At 42.2% G+C, this 19,860-nt stretch overlaps 1 protein-coding gene across 1 annotated transcript in view; it reads left to right on the plus strand.

The window, feature by feature from the left end:
* Positions 1-8,957, plus strand: part of LOC142197234 (regulator of microtubule dynamics protein 2-like) — a 44,568-nt gene extending 35,611 nt beyond the window's left edge. Inside the window, exons 8-11 of the mRNA XM_075267386.1 lie at positions 717-815; positions 3,660-3,713; positions 3,994-4,074; positions 8,713-8,957. Coding sequence (XP_075123487.1) covers positions 717-815; positions 3,660-3,713; positions 3,994-4,074; positions 8,713-8,766 — 288 coding nt within the window. The 3' untranslated portion in view covers positions 8,767-8,957. The remainder of the gene's footprint in view (positions 1-716; positions 816-3,659; positions 3,714-3,993; positions 4,075-8,712) is intronic.
* Positions 8,958-19,860: the final 10,903 nt, after the last annotated feature.

The raw sequence follows: 19,860 nt of genomic DNA on the forward strand, positions 1-19,860 counted from the left end.
TTTCTGAGTTGTAAAGGAAATATACACCAGTTATGAACTGAAGCTGAGTTCACATGGGGGTTTTTGGTCCGGAATTTGAGCTGGAGGCTGCCTCAGATCCCAACCCAAAAATAAAATGTCAACTGCAATTGATGCTGGTGCGGTGCACCGGCATCCAGTCGCAGTACTCCGCTCCGGATTAGGCCCAAATGAATGGTCCTAGTCGGGAGGGAGTGTCTTCACGTGGACATCCGCAGCTCGGCCGTGGCATCCGCCTGAAGAATGAGCATGTTGCTTCTTTTTTCTGGGAGCTGGAACAGACCGCTCATGGAAAAAAGAAATGACCATCTCCCATTGATTTCAATGCGAGACGTTTTTTGGTCAGGATTTTGAGGCGGAGTCCGCCTCAAAATCCTGACCAAAAACCCCCATCTGACCTCAGCCTAAATCAGGGATGCTCTGCACCTGTCAGGACCTTTATAAAGACTGATAAGACTCTTAATAAATCTGCCTCTGCCAAGATTTCCAGTCTACAAGTGCACCAGGCATCTCTTAAAGAGGTCTAGAAGATTGTTTTAGGACTATGTAGTAATCCTGCCAACTAACATGGTTCACATTGTGTACAATGCAAAAAATGCCAATTTAGGTGATTTATTGATGTCTAAATATGCAGTTTTCACAAAAGCACCATGTCTGAAATGTCTTTGTTGAACCTAATAGATATTTCTGCCTTCCAGGTATCTCAGCTGTCCTGGATTGAGAGAAAGGTTGCTGCTACTCTTTTTGGAAATCCTCCCACTGCAACAATCCAAGAAGCCTTGCAGAATTTTCTTAAGGTAAATATTTAGTTTCCTCAAAAATGAGATGATCGCATCTGTTTACTGTGATGTCTTAGTGTAAATGAATGACTACATGGTATTAAAAGAAGGCGCAACCCTTTATGTAATGTCCGTGACTTGAGAACATTAACAGGATATTGCGAAAACTTTGTGAAAATTCTGACACGAATACCTAAGATTCCCTTACTGAAGTCTGCAAATACAAATACTGATGTAAGTGTTTTATTCTTTAAGTCACAAGGCCAAGACTTGTTTCTGTCCAACATACAATAAAATGAGATCTATTAAAGGGGCTCTATCTGCAAAATTTTGCTGTATGAGCCCCACATATGCGGGAATAGCCTTTAAAAAGTCTATTCAGGCACCGCTAATCTTATTTTAAACACCCCCGTTTTAAAATAAAACTATAAAAACATATGTGTAAATCATACCTTAACATGCACGGTGGGCAGTCGTGCACGATCCAACGTCATCTTCTGGCACGCCTACCTCTTTTTTCTTCTTTCGGCGACGCCTTCCGGTCCTGGCTCTTCTCCGGCTTCATCATCGTCTTCTTCCGGCAGTTCAAAGCCGGCGCATGCGCAGTGCCATTAAGAAAAATGGCGCCGGAGCATGTGCAGTAGCTGCGGAGGGAGCTCTGCCGCGCACGCGCCTGATTTGAAACAATCATATTTGACCCGGCGGAAGAAGATGACAATGAAGCCGGGGAAGAGTCGGGACCGGAGGGTGTCACCGAAAGAAGAAGAAAGAAGAGGAAGGCGTGCCAGAAGATGAAATCGGATCGTGCATCATTGCCCAGCGTGCACGCTAAGGTATGAGTTACATATATGTTTTTATAGTTTTATTTTAAAACGGGCGGGGGGTTTAAAATAAGATTAGCGGTGCCTGAATGGCCTTTTTAAAGGCTAGTCACGCATATGTGGGGCTCATACAGTATAGTTTTGCTGATAGAGCCCCTTTAAAAGAACTATTAAATTTCTGACCTATAAATACAATTCCTATGTACATACCCTGTTCAAAAATAATAAGTAGAGACGGGCAGTGATTCCAGGAAGTGTTGTAACATAAGCATGTGTTCACAGGTCACCGATACACACAATGGTCATATGGCCAGGACCTGGGGAATGTGGAAACGGTAGTGGCATAGGGCCAATAATGTGAAACCCAACAGACCACATTGTAGTCAATGAGGTTCATTGGGCACTGCTCATACCATAAATAAGATCTACCATTATTTACAACTGAGTACAACAATGACAATCCCAACAGAGATGTATATGACCTCTTGCCAGTTCAAAATCACGTGCATTGACTTTAAGCAGAAGTATTGTCATACTGATCTCTCTCCTGACATTTACAGGGCGTCTTTTGTAAGAGACATCATGAGGATTACCAAACAATGTACTTTACCAAAAATATCTTCCTTTATTGTACAAAGACTCTGAAATCACATGTTCTCACTACAAAGATCACAGCCCCTTCTAGTTATGACACTCCATTTTCCTTAATTTGACTCACCATATTTCATGAATTTGTTGTTTCCAGTACAATAAAGCCATTGCTCCATATCTACATATACATGGTGTCTCCTAAAAAGAGATCCAGACTAATAACTCAAAATTGATGTAAATGAGGGGCGTTCACACATTATGGAGTGTGGGCTATTCACAGCCCGATTAACATATTAGGTGCTAAAGCTAATACCAATTGCTCAGGAAAATGGGGGCTAGACGAAATATTCCAACTCTTGAGCGGTGCCAAGTGAAGGATAGAAAGAGTTGGTGGAGGTGGTGAAAGGTCTAATCTAGAAAGGGATCTTAGGGTGCGTTCACAGTACCCTTGGTAGTGTCCACTGCCAGCATCCATTACATAATGTTAACAACGGACACAATCCCCTGCCTGGAAAACCCCTTAATGTAATGATAAAATAAGTACTGGAGCACAACTACTTTAAGGGGTTGTCCCATCACAAGGATCCTATCTATACTGCTTGTTAATGTGGATGTAAGACTTTTCCTAAATACACTGCTTCAGCCAAACTGCATTGTTTGGCCACTATCTTACTTTATTCAATTCATTGTTGACACAGCCCTTAACTTATCTGCTCAAAAGTCAAGTGATGTATCTGCTGCTCTCAGGGGGGAGGGAGGAGGGGCTAAGTGCATGGGATCGAGCCTGTGTTTCTAGCTATTCCTGTGTCTGCACCACGTGACCTAGCTTCCTGCACTTAGATAGGGGAGAGGAGCTGCTTTTATTTCTGAATGTCTTCTGTTCTCCCAGTTATCAGGCTAGCTAATTCAATTGTGTTCATTATGGCAGAGACAGGCAGTCTCTGTATGTAACACAGAATGGAGTTGCTCCTGCATGTACTTCATAGTCCAATATTGTGCATATAGTGTTTAAGGACCTTTGATGACATCACAGGCCCTTCAGCCGCCTCATAGGCTCACGCTATACGGTGGGCAGAGCTACACACTAATTTTGGGGCGGAGCTAAACAGCAGGTTACATGTGAAACCCCGCCCACCAACTGATGCAAGAAACCAGGAAGAAGATTTTACAGCAGTGAAGACTGGTGAGTATGAGACGTGGGAATACCCCTTTAAAGTGATTCAATGAATAATTGTAGAGATCATGGTAAGTTATCCTTATAGCATTTTTGTCAACAAAATTATAAAGAATAAGAGTATTTGTTCATTTCAGACATCCACAGATTTGGAAATATCGCCTTTTTCTTTTAGAATATATGTATTGCTGTGAGTGGTAATTCGTGTATATGATACATAACGTAACCTTGTTTCCTTATTATATATTTTATTAACATTTTTTTATCAATTTAAAGGCTGAAGAAATGCACCCTGGCTACTCCAAATACAACTACGTGTTTCTGGCAAAGGTAGGAGGAACATTTTGAAGGTATTGCCCAAAGACCCCAAAGGATTTTGTTTTGTTTATCCTGTGGCTTTGCAAAAGCAGTGTATGCGTTACATGTGAATAAAGCCTGAACACGTGTGCAATCCAGTGTCTGTGTCCCTGTTTCCTGCACTGCTACAAGCATCTACCTGAGCGATTCCCCACTATACTGCATACTATATACTGTATATATAGTACTGTATGTAATACGACTTGTGTTTCTGTACTATTTGAGTTTTGTTGTACTTTTTCTTTCACCCCAGTGCTACAAGGACCTAGGACAGAAAGCTCTTGCACTGAAATACTGCGATGAAGCATCAGCTTTGCCATCAGTCACTAAAGAGGTGAGGACAGTCTGTAATAGTAATAGTCTCAAAAAACACGGCAAAAACATGTTTGTTTTTTTTTCTCAGCAGCAAAAATGTTGCATTTTCACAACGTGGGGCTTCAGCCTAAATCAGTTTATTTTTTATTGTAACAAATGACTTATTGATTTCTGACCTGCTAGATGACTTCATGATTCTCTGGGATCACTTAGTTTTTTCATTCTTTGGACTCCCAGAGAGTAAATAACAATACGATCTTGCTTTCTATATATACAACACCGCTTTTCTTAGCTCCATACTAAGTAGCCAGAACTGTGTCGTGCCAAAACTCTGTGTATTTTCCAGAAGATTAAATCCTGTTTTACCATCTGGCAGACTTGAGAAACGTTTTTTAGAACCGTGTGTATCCAACTTAGTGGAAGCGACATGGAGACGACAATCTCCTGTTTATTGCATTAACAGTGAAGATGACAACACCATATACTGTATTTATTCCACCACCAAGGATACATGTAGTCTGGCCTGGCTTTATAAGATTGACAAACCTAGAAGATAAGAACTTCAATATTGATGTCATTTTATCTCCCAGAATAGTGGATTTCACACGACACCAAGTTCTAGCCCTAGTAGAGGCAGTCTTATGAGTTTGGTTGTCTCTATGTAAGGAATGGGAAATATAAAGGAAGACATCTCCCTTCTGCTAAAGCATCTGTGACATATTGAAATCTGTGACAAAACACAGTTTTTCACAACAGCCTCTAAATTATCCTTTTTGGCTGTCTTAGATCTGTTGTGTGGCCTTCCTTTAGGATAGGCTATAAATATCTGGAAGAGGTGCTGGGTTTGGACCTTCACCAATCAATCATGTGATGGAAGGTCCTACATCCCAATCATAGTTTACTCAGTACAGCACTCTATATTTCGTAGTGGCTAAGGCTGGTACTGCAGCTCACTGTTACTCAGTCCTATTTACAATAAGTAAATGGGACTGAACTGTAATACCCAGCAGGATATGGATATTTTATCCATAATGGTCTATAGCAGTGATGGCGAACCTTTTAGGCCGGGTTCACACTGAGTATTTTGGTTCGTAATGTGGAACGTAGACGCCGCGGGAGCTTTTGCGGGCCGTATACGCTCCCATTGTTTTCAATGGGAGCCGGTGCCATATACACAGCGCTATTTTGCGGCCGCCGCAAAATCACACACATCAGCTCCACAGTGGCCCCCACACAGTACAATCAGCTCCATAGTGGCCCCCACACAGTACAATCAGCTCCACAGTGGCCCCCACACAGTAAAATTTGCTGCACAGTGGCCTCCACACAGTACAATCAGCTCCACAGTCCCCCCCGCACAGTACAATCAGCTCCACAGTGGCCCCCACACAGTACAATTTGCTGCACAGTGGCCCCCACACAGTACAATCTGCTCCACAGTGGCTCTTATACAGTATAATCAGCTCCACAGTGGCCCCCACACAGTACAATCAGCTCCACAGTGGCCCCCACACAGTACAATCAGCTCCACAGTGGCCCCCACACAGTACAATCAGCTCCACAGTGGCCCCCACACAGTACAATCAGCTCCACAGTGATCCCCACACAGTACAATTTGCTCCACAGTGGCCCCCTCACAGTATAATCTCTTCCACGGATGGGTGCCCAAAGAGAGGGCTCTAAGTACCACCTCTCACACCCGTGCCATAGGTTCGCCATTACGGGTCTATAGTATATAGACCATTCATTTCTTTGGCCTCATACAAACACAACACAAACCAGTTTATACTGATCTGATGTTTTGCAGACACTAGATTCATGTGCACAAAGCTTTAATCCTGGAAAACCTGTTTCTGGCCCAGATTCGTATTTTAGAGGCACTTGTTACAGTCACTACAGTTGATTTTAATGTGAATCGTTCAGAAAAACTGAAAAATCACGTTTCTTTCTAAGAGGACTGTAATACATGTCAGGACTGCAAGTATTGTGCTAACTAATGTGTACACACATCTAGCCCCGGGGAAATCTGTCACATTGACACTGTACCAATTACCTCCTAACAAGTCGTTTGACAGTAGCCATGACATAAGGTGTTTCTTCCAAGGAATGCGATTGCACGGTGGGTTTGACTCCAATAGTCTTCTTCCCAGCATGTTATTCCGTTGACTTCAGTTCTACCAGTAACTTGTTGTAACTTATCTCTATATCATTTAGATCTTTGTAGGGCTTAAGTAGCTTTTACAATGCAAATTTCTAATTTTCATTAATAGATTCTTAGAGTTATTATTTAATCAGAAGGTGTTAATGATGATCTCCTAGGACTCTATGCCAAGTCTTCATGGGTGGCAAAGGATTCTCTGCACACAGAGCGTGTAAAAAGTGTAGCTTTTAACTCCAAGTTTGCAGGCAGAAGGGTTTAAAACTTTTCTATTTTTTAAAATCACATTTTTTGTAGATCAGATGTAGCAATAGCCTTGACAAAGGCTATTCTTCTCCTACCTTTAGATGTCTTCTCCGCGCCGCCATTTGGTAGAAATCCCAGTTTTCGTCTGTATGCAAATGAGTTCTCTCGCAGCACTGGGGGCGTCCCCAATGCTGCAATAGAAATCTCCAGCGCCGCCTCCATGTTCTTCAGGAACGGCCTCTCTGCGCATCTTCTTCCAGAGCTGGCTTCAAACATCTAGGCCTCGGGTAGAGCTGACTGTGTATGTCTGCCGGCCATAAGAAAATGGCCGCTTACTTACTGTGTAAGTAAGTGCTTTTCCTATATTTTAAATATCCTATTCATTTTAAAACATCCAAAAATGTGCATTTTTTTCCATGTACATGCTGTAAAAATATATTAGAATATGTATAGTGAAAAGATACAGTATAACATTCATGTATAGTATGGCACCATCTGGTGTTCAAATGTATAATAATGTGCACGTCCACCAATGAGCTGGGTGCTGATGGACATGCATGGCCAGTCATTCTTCCCACACCCAGGTTATCCGCTATTCACTGCAGAGCAGTCAATAAATATAGGTTTCTGCCCTGCTTGTCACGGCGGTAGCATGGTAGAATAGTTGAAAGGACTCCATCTGCGGAGGAAACTCTGCAAGAACAGATTATATTGTAGGCTACTGGAGGGAGGAGACTGATTTTGTCCAGAGTTTTCATGCATCAATTTCTCAGGCTTTTCGTACATGGTTGGACTCTGAGCAAATGGCCAATTCATCTCTGCCTTGACTTGTAAACTGCACTGATTTTCAATTGAAATGCTTCTAGTATCAAATGCACGAGCTAAAAAACTGAAAAAAAAATTTTAATTGGGCATATAGGAACCAGCCTTTGGCAGCCTTCTCAAGAAATAGTGCCAACAGTCAACCAAAATTCTCTAAATCAGCTTTTTTGCTTGTCTTGGTGTGTGTGGGTTCGAATCCTGCAAGGAGTTTGTATGTTCTCCTCGTCTTTGCTTGGATTTCCTCCCATTCTACAAAGACATACTGATAGGGAAAAAGAAATAAAATGTACATTGTGAGCCCTATATGGGAGCTCACAATCTACATTAAAAAAAATAAAAATAAAATAATTGTCGTATCTCTCATCCTGCTTGAAACCGTACCTTCACATTTCAGATAACATTTGAGATCCTAGACACAAGGTGGGCCAGGCCGGCGTCATTATGTGTCGCGATACAGGCTTGGCTCGCATGATATCTGGTCCCATGTCAAATGTTCACCTTAGAGCCCAGCCATTCTTAGTTACACCACTGCTATCACTGAATACTGAAACGCTCCAGTTGAGCGTTCCTGCCCCTTCATTTCAGGGATTGGTGGTGGTCTTGACACCTAGCTCTTCACCGGTAAAGACTTCTGGCTGGTCATGCTCTACAGACTAGGTTTAAACTCTTCTATGTGATATAATCCCATGTATGTATCTCCGTAGTCTTGTTTTACATTTAGCCTTCTCCATTGAATTGTGCCTAACTATTGTAGGTAGCCATCTTGTATACATAAAAAACTGTATATCTGACTTAAAAAGATCTTAAGCATATCGTACATTTACTGTATACTGCGTATAAGGAAAATATTTGTTTTCGTACCGTGTTAGCCAGTGGGTTGGAAATATTAAAAAAAAAAAAAAAAAAAACAACTTGATAGTCTTCAGTAGTTGATACCTTTTTAATGGCTAACTCATAACGATGACAGATTACAATGTTTCGGAACCTCTCGGGTCCTTTCTCAAGGAATTTACTTGAGAAAGGACCCGAGAAGTTCCGTAACGTTGTAATCTGTCATCATTATGAGTTACCTTTTTAATGGCTAACTCATAATGATGACAGATTACAACGTTTCGGAACTTCTCGGGTCCTTTCTCAAGTAAATTCCTTGAGAAAGGACCCGAGAGGTTCCGAAACGTTGTAATCTGTCATCATTATGAGTTAGCCATTAAAAAGGTATCAACTACTGAAGACTATCAAGTTTTTTTGTTTTTTTATATTTGTATACTGCGTATATCTCCCAAATACAGAAGTGTAAGATCACCAGGAATAAAACTCTCTTCACACTGTATTGGATATATAACTCACTTACTACAGTTCAGCGAGGCGTAAAATTCTCAAGTCTTTTATTGTATCGACACTTTCATTAATTCAGACGTTTGTTCATTTTAGGATTCTGATGCCCAGAAAGATTTGGAAGCCTTGACTGTATCCCTGAGGCAGTGAAAAGAAAACATTCTGAATATTTATTACTTTGGATGAAATAAACCTCTGTTATATCATGCAGATTATTAATCCTATTTTCCAAAATCAATGCTTCATTTACCTTTGATTTGACCTGTTTAACAAATAATCATTTAGAGGTTATTTCAGTTACTGTGATTTAGAGGACATGTCCAACTTCTCATCATTTTTTTTTTTTTCAATGCAAAATTTTAATAAAAAATTGTAACTTTGCAAATGATTTTAATTTTTTTTTTTTTTTAAAAAAGAAACATCTTCTACTGCTACTCTGAAAACGTGTCTCCATGATAACAGACTGCAAACTAAGTTGTGTAGTCTGATCCTGCAGTCACCCCTCCTTCTTTTTTCCTTCTTGAGGTCCATTCACACGAAGGAAGTTGGCGCTGATTCTGGTACGGAATTTGCGTCAGAATCAGTGCTGAAAAAAAAAGACTCCCATTGACTTCAATGGGTTCCGTTTTCCGTGCGGAACCCATTGAAATCAATGGGAGAAAAAGCCATCCATTGATATCAATGGGTTCCACGCGGGAAAACTGAACTCATTGAAGTCAATGGGAGTCTTTTTTTTTCAGCGCGGGTTCAGCAACAGAATCAGCACCAACTTCCTCCGTGTGAAGCTCTGTTCACATGTGACAGACACGATCACAAATGAAGCTTCACGATTTCATCCTGTGAAACAAAGGAGACCAAAACGGAAGCCAACATATCCCGTTACAGTTGGCCGGCTCTGTCAGGCTCCTCTCGTGTCCATCGTGTAATGGATTCGCTTTCGGCTTTTTTGCATTGTACCGTTCCTATGACAGAACAAAACCGAATGGCTGATATGAACTCAGCATTACTAGCGTGTTTTGGATAGGTTAGCAAAAAGTAGGTGACAGCTGGATTCCAATATGGCTGCTAGATCGACCACAAAGTATTTAGTCTGTTACTGTGGAAACACACACATCCGCCTAGGAACTGTAGACCCAAATTGATAGGGAATTTTGAATCGACTATTTGCAAAGTTTATTCATTTTTCATATTTAGTACATTATAATAATAATACAAAATAAAATTTGTTTGCAAAGGTGGACGTGGACTTTTAACATTTTTAACATATTTGTTTTTTTGGGGTTTTTTTTCTAAAAAGATATTAAAATATTTTAGGACTAATTAATTTCAAGAAATGTGCATGCATACATTATTACCTCCAAGATTGTACTTTTTAAGTCTGTATATACTAATATTTTATGAAGGAAGATTATAAGGATTCATGTACTGTATGAGCAATACTTAGGATCTGTATGGGGAAAATCGTAATAAAAGTATTTTGTGTTAAGCTGATGTTTCTTTCATTTTATTTTAAATATGATTTTTATTGAAAAGAAGAAAACCTTATACAATATAATAAAAAAGAAACTGTTACAAACATAAGAAGAATCGGCATAGGTCCAATCAGTAGAACAGGGATTACAAGTTGGAACGTCGGGCTGCAACCCAAATATATGGATGACACAAACATGACCAAACGAGCAAAGACCAAAGGGCCAGACATACAAACGCTACAAAGACACCAATTCTACGAGAAGACAGGAAAAGAATGAGAAGGGGAACACAACCAGAGAGGAACAGAAAGGGAAAAGGAAAAAGAAAGAATAGGGGAGACGGAATAGGGACAGAAAAGAACAGGAAAATCAAACAGTAACATAAACAACATAACCACATACCTGAATACAATACTGAGGAGACACAAATTACATCCAAAAAAAAATAAAATAAAGCCACCTGGGATAACAACACAGTAGACGAATAGTGATCAAGGGGTCCCCATGGGGCAACCTGGGGCCGAGGAGAAAAAACACCCTTATTGGACTCTACATACGAGATCCAAAGAGACCACTGGGATCGAAACTTGGCGTAAGTATGGTTTTTGTTGGACAACAGACGTTCCAAGGTGCATGCCAAGTTCACATGGTGAAATAATTCAGTTAAGGTCAAACAAAGGGCAGACTTCCACTGACGAGCGATCATGGCCCGAGCTGCGAGCACGATCTGACCCAGAATGAGCTGCATCTCCGAGGGAAAACCACCAACATCTAAGAAACAAAGGGCGAGACCAGGAGAAGGACTGATATCAAAACCGGCAAGGGTGGACATGAAATAAAATACCGCTATCCAGAAGGCACGAACCGGTGGGCAGTCCCACCATAAATGCAAGAAGGAACCTACTTGACCGCACCCCCTCCAGCAGAGTCTGGAGCACGAAGAATCAATGTGCGCCATTTGGATCGGGGTCCTATACCACCTCAACATAATTTTCAAAGCCGTTTCCCAATGTGCCGCCCCTTTAGATACGCGCTTAACAAATCCAACTGCCGTATACCAGTCCGACAGAGGGATGGTTCTGGCAAGATCCGCTTCCCAACGGAGCAGGTGAAGAGGCTTGACCCGCTCCGGGGGGACAGAGAAAAAGCCGTAAAACACAGATAACCCACCTCTAACAGGCGTGGACCTATTCCACAGTTTTAAGGCTAGCCTGGGAAAGGTCAATCTAGAGGGCTCATAGGATTGAAAGAAATGACGCAACTGCAGATATTTAAAGAAGTCTATTTTAGGGAGCTGGAACTCTTCCTGCAACATGGAGAACGACTTAAGCCCGTCATCAGAATATAGATGGGCCACTTTATAGAGACCCCTAGAGACCCATCCACGAAGTCGCAGCTGGGGGAGAAAAGAGGTCAAATACAATATGGGTAGCTTCGACAAAGGGACCAGGTCTTCCCTGGAGGTATATGACAGAAAGTAACGCCAAGCAGAAACCGAGGCCCTAATACTCAGCAAGGGAGAGGAAGCGATGGGCAGGCTCAAATCCTTAGGGCGTAAAATGCTCATAAGCGGGGCATCTAAAAGGCATTCCTCAATTTCGGCCCAACGCCATTTAGAGGTCTCATCCCACCCGGACTTAAGTTGGTCTAAGATAGACGCCATATAATATTTTCTAACATCAGGGACACCCGCACCCCCATGGGACCAAGGGCGCGTCATCACCTTAAGTCGGACCCTGGATCTCTTACCCTCCCAAATGTAGTTGGAAAGGATAGACTGAAGCTTAGTAAAATATGAGTCAGGGAGGGGGATGGCAACTGTACGGAACATATACAAAATTAAAGGTAACACCATCATTTTGACAATGGCGATTCTGCTAGCCCAAGACAACATTGGTCGTGAGAAGGAGGCGAGGAGAGAAGTGATTTTTGTCAGAAGGGGGATATAATTAGCAGAGAACAGATCCGAATTAGGGGCCGTCAGGGAGATACCAAGGTAAGCTATACGGGAGTCATTCCATTGGTAGGGGAATTGAGTACTGAGATCCCGTCTCAACGAGGGAGAGATGATAACAGGCAATATCTGTGATTTGGAGGAATTTACCTTATAATAAGAAACTCTACCAAATCTCTGTAGAACCTCCATAGCAGCATTCAAGGAGGAACCAGGGGAAGTCAGGGCCAGTATAACATCATCAGCATATAGGCCAATTTTATGCTGCTGGCGACCCACAGTAATACCCGCAATATTTTCCGCCGACCGAATGGACTCCGCCAGGGGTTCCATCACCAGCGCAAAGATAATAGGGGAAAGAGGACAACCCTGGCGGGTACCATTCGAGATCCGAAAGGGCTCAGATAAGAAGCCCGATGAGAGCACACGAGCCAACGGGTGGGAGTACAGAGCTAGAATAGCAGATTTAAAGACCGACCCCATGCCAAACTTATCCAAAAGGCTATCTAAGTAATCCCAATGGACCCTATCAAAAGCCTTCTCAGCATCCAAAGCCAGAAGCAAAGAAGGCGTACCATCTCTTTCGGCTTTCTGGACAAGGTCTATGAACCTCCGTGTGCCGTCCGGAGCCTGCCTACCGAATACAAAACCGACCTGGTCAGGACTAACTAACTGGGGGAGAAGGAGGAGCAACCGCTCAGCAAGGATTTTAGCATACAATTTGATATCTGTGTTCAGAAGGGAAATAGGTCTAAAGTTAGCCGGGACAGTGGGAGATTTGCCGGGTTTAGGGATGGTCACTATAGTGGCTGACAACATTTCTTCCGGGAAGCATTGCTCCTCCGCCGCCTTCTTGAACACAGCTAAAAGATGAGGGGATAAAATATCTGCGTATTTCTTGTAATAAATCCCTGAGAAACCGTCAGGGCCAGGGGATTTTAGCGGTTTCAATGAGGCTATAGCTTCCGTAACTTCAAACAAGGTGATAGGCGAGGCTAGGGAGACAGACTGCGCAGGGGAAAGGCGGGGCAGGGCCACAGAATCTAAGAATCTATCAATTTCTTCCTTAGACGGTTGGTATGTCTGGGGATCATCTCTAAGATTGTATAGTGACTTATAATATAAGCGAAACTGCTCTGCAATAAGGCGGGGGTCAATTACTTTAGTACCCGAGTCATCTACAAGGTGAGCAATACGGGTTTTGGGGTGCGACTGTTTGACTTTTTTGGCTAAAAAGGCACTAGCCCTACTATTATGCACATAGGCCTGACATTGAAAACGTTTAAAAGCTAAGTCCTGTTGGCAAGCCAGAAGGCCCTGCAGTCGGAGTTGACATTGCCTAATCTCCGCAGAAACAGTGGGGGTGGGGTTAAGCTTATTAATTGCGGAGAGAGAAGATAGGGAGCGAAGTGTAGCATCTATGTCTTTAGATCGTTCCTTTTTTGCCCTCGGGCACGCCTGAATAAGCACCCCTCGCATATATGCCTTATGAGCATTCCAGAGCACATGAGGATCTGACACGGAGGGAGAGTTGAGGGAAAAATATTCCCTCAGGGTCTCACGGAGGTGCTCAGCATAAGAGGGGTGATCTAGGATATACTCATTCAAGCGCCACTGGGTAGGCATAGCAGTGGAGAACTTCTCATGTAGAGAGAGGGACACCGGAGCATGATCAGTCCAGGTGATCAGCCCAATATCCGTAGATTCCGTCTGCATCAGCCCAATTTTATCAGTGAGAAAAAAGTCGATACGGGAATAAGAGGAGGACGAAGAGGAGAAATAACTATAATCTCTTTCCCCGCCATGTTGACAACGCCAGACGTCATAAAGACCCTGGTCAATCAAAGAGGAAGACAATATAGGGGAGCGCCTCTTGGGGTTGGAGGAGTCTAGAGAATTATCTACTAAGCAATTAAAGTCCCCACCAATGACCAACATACCAGTAGCAAAAGTTCGGATTTTGGAAAGCACAGATTTCCAATATTGCGCCTGGGAACGATTCGGGAGATAAACAGTTACCAAAGTATACTTAACATTGTTAATAAGGCAATTAAGCCCCAGAAACCGACCCCCGGGATCAACTAAAGTGGATTCAAGGGAGAAGGCTACCGAGTCCCGCACAGCAATAAGGGAAAGAGGGGTTAGAGAACTTAGGACTTTTACCAGCACAAAAATGAGTCTCCTGGAGAAAGAGCACATCGCAACGAAGGCGACGGGCCTCCCTCCAGACAGAGCTCCGTTTACAGGGGCTGTTCAGACCCCTAACATTAAGTGAAGATATACGGAGTACCATAAAAACAAACTAAAGAGAAATGGCAAAAGACCTAGGTGGCTGTACAAAAAAAAACAAAACAAGGATGCATAAAGTATGTGTGAGCAGGCATAATAACCATACGACATTCCAGGTATGAAACAAAAACATAGAACGCAAACAAAAAGCTGATGTTTCTTTCATCATGAGCGAGTTATATAAAAAAATAACAAGTACAGAAGAGAAGTCTACGGCAATTCTGTCGTCACTCTAAAAACAGGTGACCATACTGCCAGTCGGATCATCCTACTGTTAATACTGGTTAGTACCTCTACAACAGACCTCAGGATCTTTTATACAGTACTTATTAGGGGGCGTTCACACTACCACCGCTGTCCATCCTAAACCTCGGGGAAACTGGACAGGGGACGGCTTGCCGGTGGTCAGCTTTAAATCCCCTTGATTTGAACGGGTTTTTAAAGGTAACCTCCGGTGTCCGTCTGCAGCCTCTCTGCCTGAAACCATTTTATTTTCGCAGACACAAAGTCCTGCATGTACGACTTTGTATCCATGCGAAAAAAAAAAACGTTTCCAGTCAGAGAGACTGCAGATGGACACCGGCGGTTACCTTTAAAAACCTGTTCAAATGAAGGGGTTTTAAAGCTGACCACGGCAAGCCGTCCCCTGTCCAGTTTCCCCGGAGTTTAGGATGGAAATCCCAGGGCGGACAGAGGCGGTAGTGTGAACATTCGCTTAGGTTATGCTCACATGACAGAAATGGAAGAGGAATTTGAGGTGGAATCTGCTTCAAATCGGAGCAAAAATTCTGTAATATGAATTTAAACTTTAACAAAAAAAAAAAAAAACAACAACATTTTTAAAGACACATGCCTTTTACGACTGAAGTTTTCCTGTAAGGGACCTGGACATGTGAGCCTGGTCTGCAGGACTCAGTGGATCAGCTTCAGTGGCATTGGTGGCAAATTGGTGCTAGACTAGCAAGGGGGGGTGAAATATTTAAAAAATTGCCAGGTTCACCTGAATGAAGGTGTTTTCTACTTGTGAATCGGTATAAATTTTTACCTCAATGGAGCAATGGCAATTGTTCCAAAGAGCTCATTTACATTTTGACAAAATGGCACTCAGCAACAGAGGCCCCAATTCAGCATTTGATTCAGGTGACCCTAACTTATTTGTGCAGCTGGGATGATAAGGGTAAGTTCACACTGGGTTTTTTGGTCCGGAACCTGAGGCGGAGGTCGTCTCAGGTTCCGGACCAAAAAACAGGTAGCTGCAACTAAATGCCGGTGCACTGCACCGGCATCCAGTCGCGCACTCCACTCTGGATTAGGCCCAATGAATGGGCCTACTTGGGAGTGTCTTCAGGCCGAATCGCGAGGTGAATCGGCCTGAAGAATGAGCATCTAACTGATTTCAATGGGAGCCGTCTTTTTGGTCAGGATTTTGAGGCGGATACGGCCTCAAAATCCTGGCCAAAAATCCCCTAAGTTGGGTTCTGGTAACACTCTCTTATATTGTCTATACGGGGTGTTCCACCTATATAGTCTCCTATAATAAAGTGTGTGGTGATCAGCATATGAAGTAAATCAAAACAGTAAATTTAAATGTTAAATTTTATGCTTTTTCAAATTTTGTTCTGGTCTTGGTGCCATTGAAGAATATAGGATTGTACGTGGCAATGTATGGAGGCAGATGACACAATGTATCTCATTTGTGTAAAGAATAAAAGCCTTATTTCAGCAAACTAACATTGCAAAAGTACAGGATGGATATATTTAAGTCATATGTATCGCCCTACCCACAATGCTAATAAATACATATGGACAACTATAAGGGTAGACACCTTTTAAATATATGAAAGCACAAAAATATATATTCTGGATACACAGATTTTATTCTGAAATAGTCATTCTAGTAATTATTGTTGTATCTGTTCTGCTGGAGGCACGGGGAGTAATACTAATGGATAGATGTTGTTCAGGAATTGTTCAAGGGTAACGTCAAGATGACTTTCAGATGCAGATTTACAGAACTACCCAATGAGATGTTAATGATTAGCCCACTCAGTGGATTTTTACTTGGGTATATGAAAGTAGTTTATGTGAATGGGAAGACGTAATAACGTATAGCAAAATAGTCGCACAGCAAGTGACCACTTCACATGTGAGTTCAGACAATAATGGATTTTAGTTATGGTGCTGCCACTTGTAGGCAGCATGATATACAGCAGATTCAGAATAACTTAATGTAACTCAAAAAAGGGGTTTTCGAGGCTAAAAGTATTGTTGACTTGAGGGCCACATGGTGGTTAGCACTGCAGCCTTGCAGCGCTGGAGCCCTGGTGTTCAAATCTCGCCAAAGGTAAAAAACCATCTGCAAGGAGTTTGTATGTTCTCCCCGTGTTTGCATGGATTTCCATCCCATATTCCAAAAAAAACATACTGATAGGGAAAAATGTACATTGTGAGATCTATGTGGGGCTCACAATCTACATTAAAAAAAAAAAAAAAAAAGTATTGTTGACTTTTCTGTAAGGGGTTGTCCAGGCAAAAATGGACAGCCCTGTTAACTTTTAAATCAGCAAGGGACAGTAGAAAAAAAAAAAAAAGCATCCTCTTATGTGTCCCCGATGCTCCAGTGTCCTCCCGTGTGTTCCGGTTCTTCTGCTCCGGTGACTTTTCCCAGGTCTCTTCTGGAGTTCCACTGATTGGCCTCAGTGGTCATGTGACCACTAAGGCCAATCAGTGAAGGACCTGCAATGTCACTACCTGGGACATCACAGTTCCTCTTCCTGAGGCTGCTGATTGGCCTCACTGATCATGTGACTGCAGAGGCCAATCGGTGGCTTCAGCGGAACTCCAGAAGAAGAAGACACCACCGGAGCAGAGGAAGTGGGACTCGTGGGAGGACACCGGAGCATCGGGAACAGGTGAGTATGCTTTTTTTTTTTTTTTTTTTTAAATGCCCCGGCTGATTTAAAAGTTAAAGGGTTGTCCATTTTTGCCTGGACAACTCCTTTAAATATAAGTCATCAGATCGGTGAGGGACATGAATCCAGTATCCCCAGTTGTTCTCTGTAGCTGATACACAGAGGAGCGTATTTATTAAAGGGGCTCTATCACTGGGAAAAGTCATTTTTAACTAATCACACCTTTGCATAGCCTTTAGAAAGTCTATTTCACACCTACCTACAGTATGTAAATTGCCTCAGTGGTTTCTGAATAAGTCCGTTTTTATTCATATGCTAATTAGACTGGTGCACAATACATTGTGCACTCCTCTCCTGTTGTTTCCTATGGGAGACTGCTGCTGCTGATGACTCAGCTTCCTGTTTGCCTCACACACATAGGAGATAATAGGGGAGACGAGTGCTGCTGGGAACTTCCTGTGCTGGCTGAAAGCTCATTAGCATATTAATAAAAACAGACTTATTCAGAAACCACTGAGGCAATCTACATACTAAAGGTAGGTGTGGAATAGCATTTCTAAAGCCTATGCAAGCCTGTGATTAGATAAAAATGACTTTTCCCAGTGATAGAGCACCTTTAAGGGCAAGTTCACACTGAGCAAACGCTAGCTTATTTTGTAGAGTAAAATTACACTTGTAAATTTTGCTATCCCATTGACTTCAATGATATTTTTTTACTAGTGTAAAAATACGCCTGTAAAAATGTCATTGAAGTCAATGGGAGTCTTATTTTTACACGTGTATTTTGCAAAAATACACGCGCGTTTACTCAGTATGAATGCACCCTGAGACTGTTAATTCTTACATCAGTCTTAATGGATTCTCCAACAAGCACAAGATTAACCAGAATTAAGAAAATACAAATCTACACCAATCAGTAATTGGCCTAATCCATCCACTGTCACCTTCTGAAAACAGCCGATTGTGTCGGACCTCTACCAACTTCATAATGATGACCTACCCTTAGGAGAGCAATTTCTGTTCATTTTGGAGTCATGGGTTTTGTGGGCAGTCCTGCTCAGTGATGGGCAATTGTTCCTGCAAACAACTGGGCGGGGATTTGACCTAAGCGTGGTAGAAAATACATGTATCAAGTCATCTCTCGGGTAAGGCACAAAGGCTTTTCTATACAGCATATTTGGAAAATGGTCACAAATGAACACAACATTGAATTAACATCTTGTTTCCAAAGAGTTGCCACTTTGTCTTGGACAAGGACTCTACGTATGGTCCTTTATGGACCCCCATTTATAGTTGTTTACTCAGAAGGTTAACCCTTCACCCCTTAGACACCACTAACTACTGGAGAACCTCAGAATAAAAAAAGAATGTCAGACCATGCGATTGTTCATATTATGGATTCCATTGAGCATTCCTTTCTTATACTTCCACCAGTAGTAAAATAGAACTGACAAATCTATAACATCTTATTACGAGCCTGGATGTATGCTGTCACACCCAGACTTCATGTTAACACCTTCAGTGCCAAAATTGACTCATGTTAGTTTTATAGGAATTCGTTTTTCTTTTTTCCAAACTCTAAAATGGAAATGTCAGTTCTCTGAGTCAGTGGTTGTTTCCATAAAATGTGTCATAGTTTTTTCATAAAACATATTGACATTTTAATAACATGGAATTCATATTACACATGTATTTGATGTACTTGTCTAGATAGGACAGAAAAAAAAAAAAGATAAAATCATGTATTAACTATTATTGTATTAATGCAACTAGTGTACAGCTGATGTATAAAGAAACTAGAACATGGGTGGGAACAAGTATCTGATCAATGCCACAGGACATGGTTCATCACACACCATTGGGATTGGAACGATGCAAAAATAACCACAATGGACAAGCTACACCAAGGGGATGCTCAGGATGAGAGCCCATGCATATGGCTGTGCAATCTACACTAAGCCTGTATGGTCATACAGAGAGTCCCTACCAATGTCTACCAATAAGTATTTGGACACCCATGCAAATGAAGATATCTGCGGGTGTGATGTACCTTACGCCTTCCACCATTAAATAGGAAACAGCATTGGCATTAGTCGTATGCAAGATGCCACAAAGTGTCCAATTTCGAGAAAGGGGTAATTGCGGGGTACCACAGAAATGGTCGAACCTTAAGGGACATAGGAAGCGAACAGAATTACCCAAAATCAACAGTGGCCTATGTGATTACAAAGTGGAAGATGAACGGTGGTGGTCGGAATGTGCCCCGAGTCGGCAGACCCCCGAAACTGGGAGATAGAGAGCGACGAGTGCTGGACAGAGAAACCGCACCCAACCAATGGCTCACATACACCAGGAGGGTCACCAGGCATCCAGGAGTATTGTGTCCAGCAATCTCATCTGTAAGGAAGCATCTGCTGGGGTCTACCAACTATTGGATAGGAAGAAATGTGATTTTTCTATTCTACCACAGTGTCCAAATACTTATTGGTAGACAGTGTATCACAGATCCATATCATTCAGTAGTCCAGAGAAACCAATTTGAGTCCAGAGCAACGACGCATTTATCTTTTTGACAATTTTATAAATCTTCCTCATAAACTGCCATAATCCTATAGAT

The sequence above is a fragment of the Leptodactylus fuscus genome, chromosome 3, assembly GCF_031893055.1.
Source record: "Leptodactylus fuscus isolate aLepFus1 chromosome 3, aLepFus1.hap2, whole genome shotgun sequence".
NCBI classification, from domain to species: Eukaryota; Metazoa; Chordata; class Amphibia; order Anura; family Leptodactylidae; genus Leptodactylus; species Leptodactylus fuscus.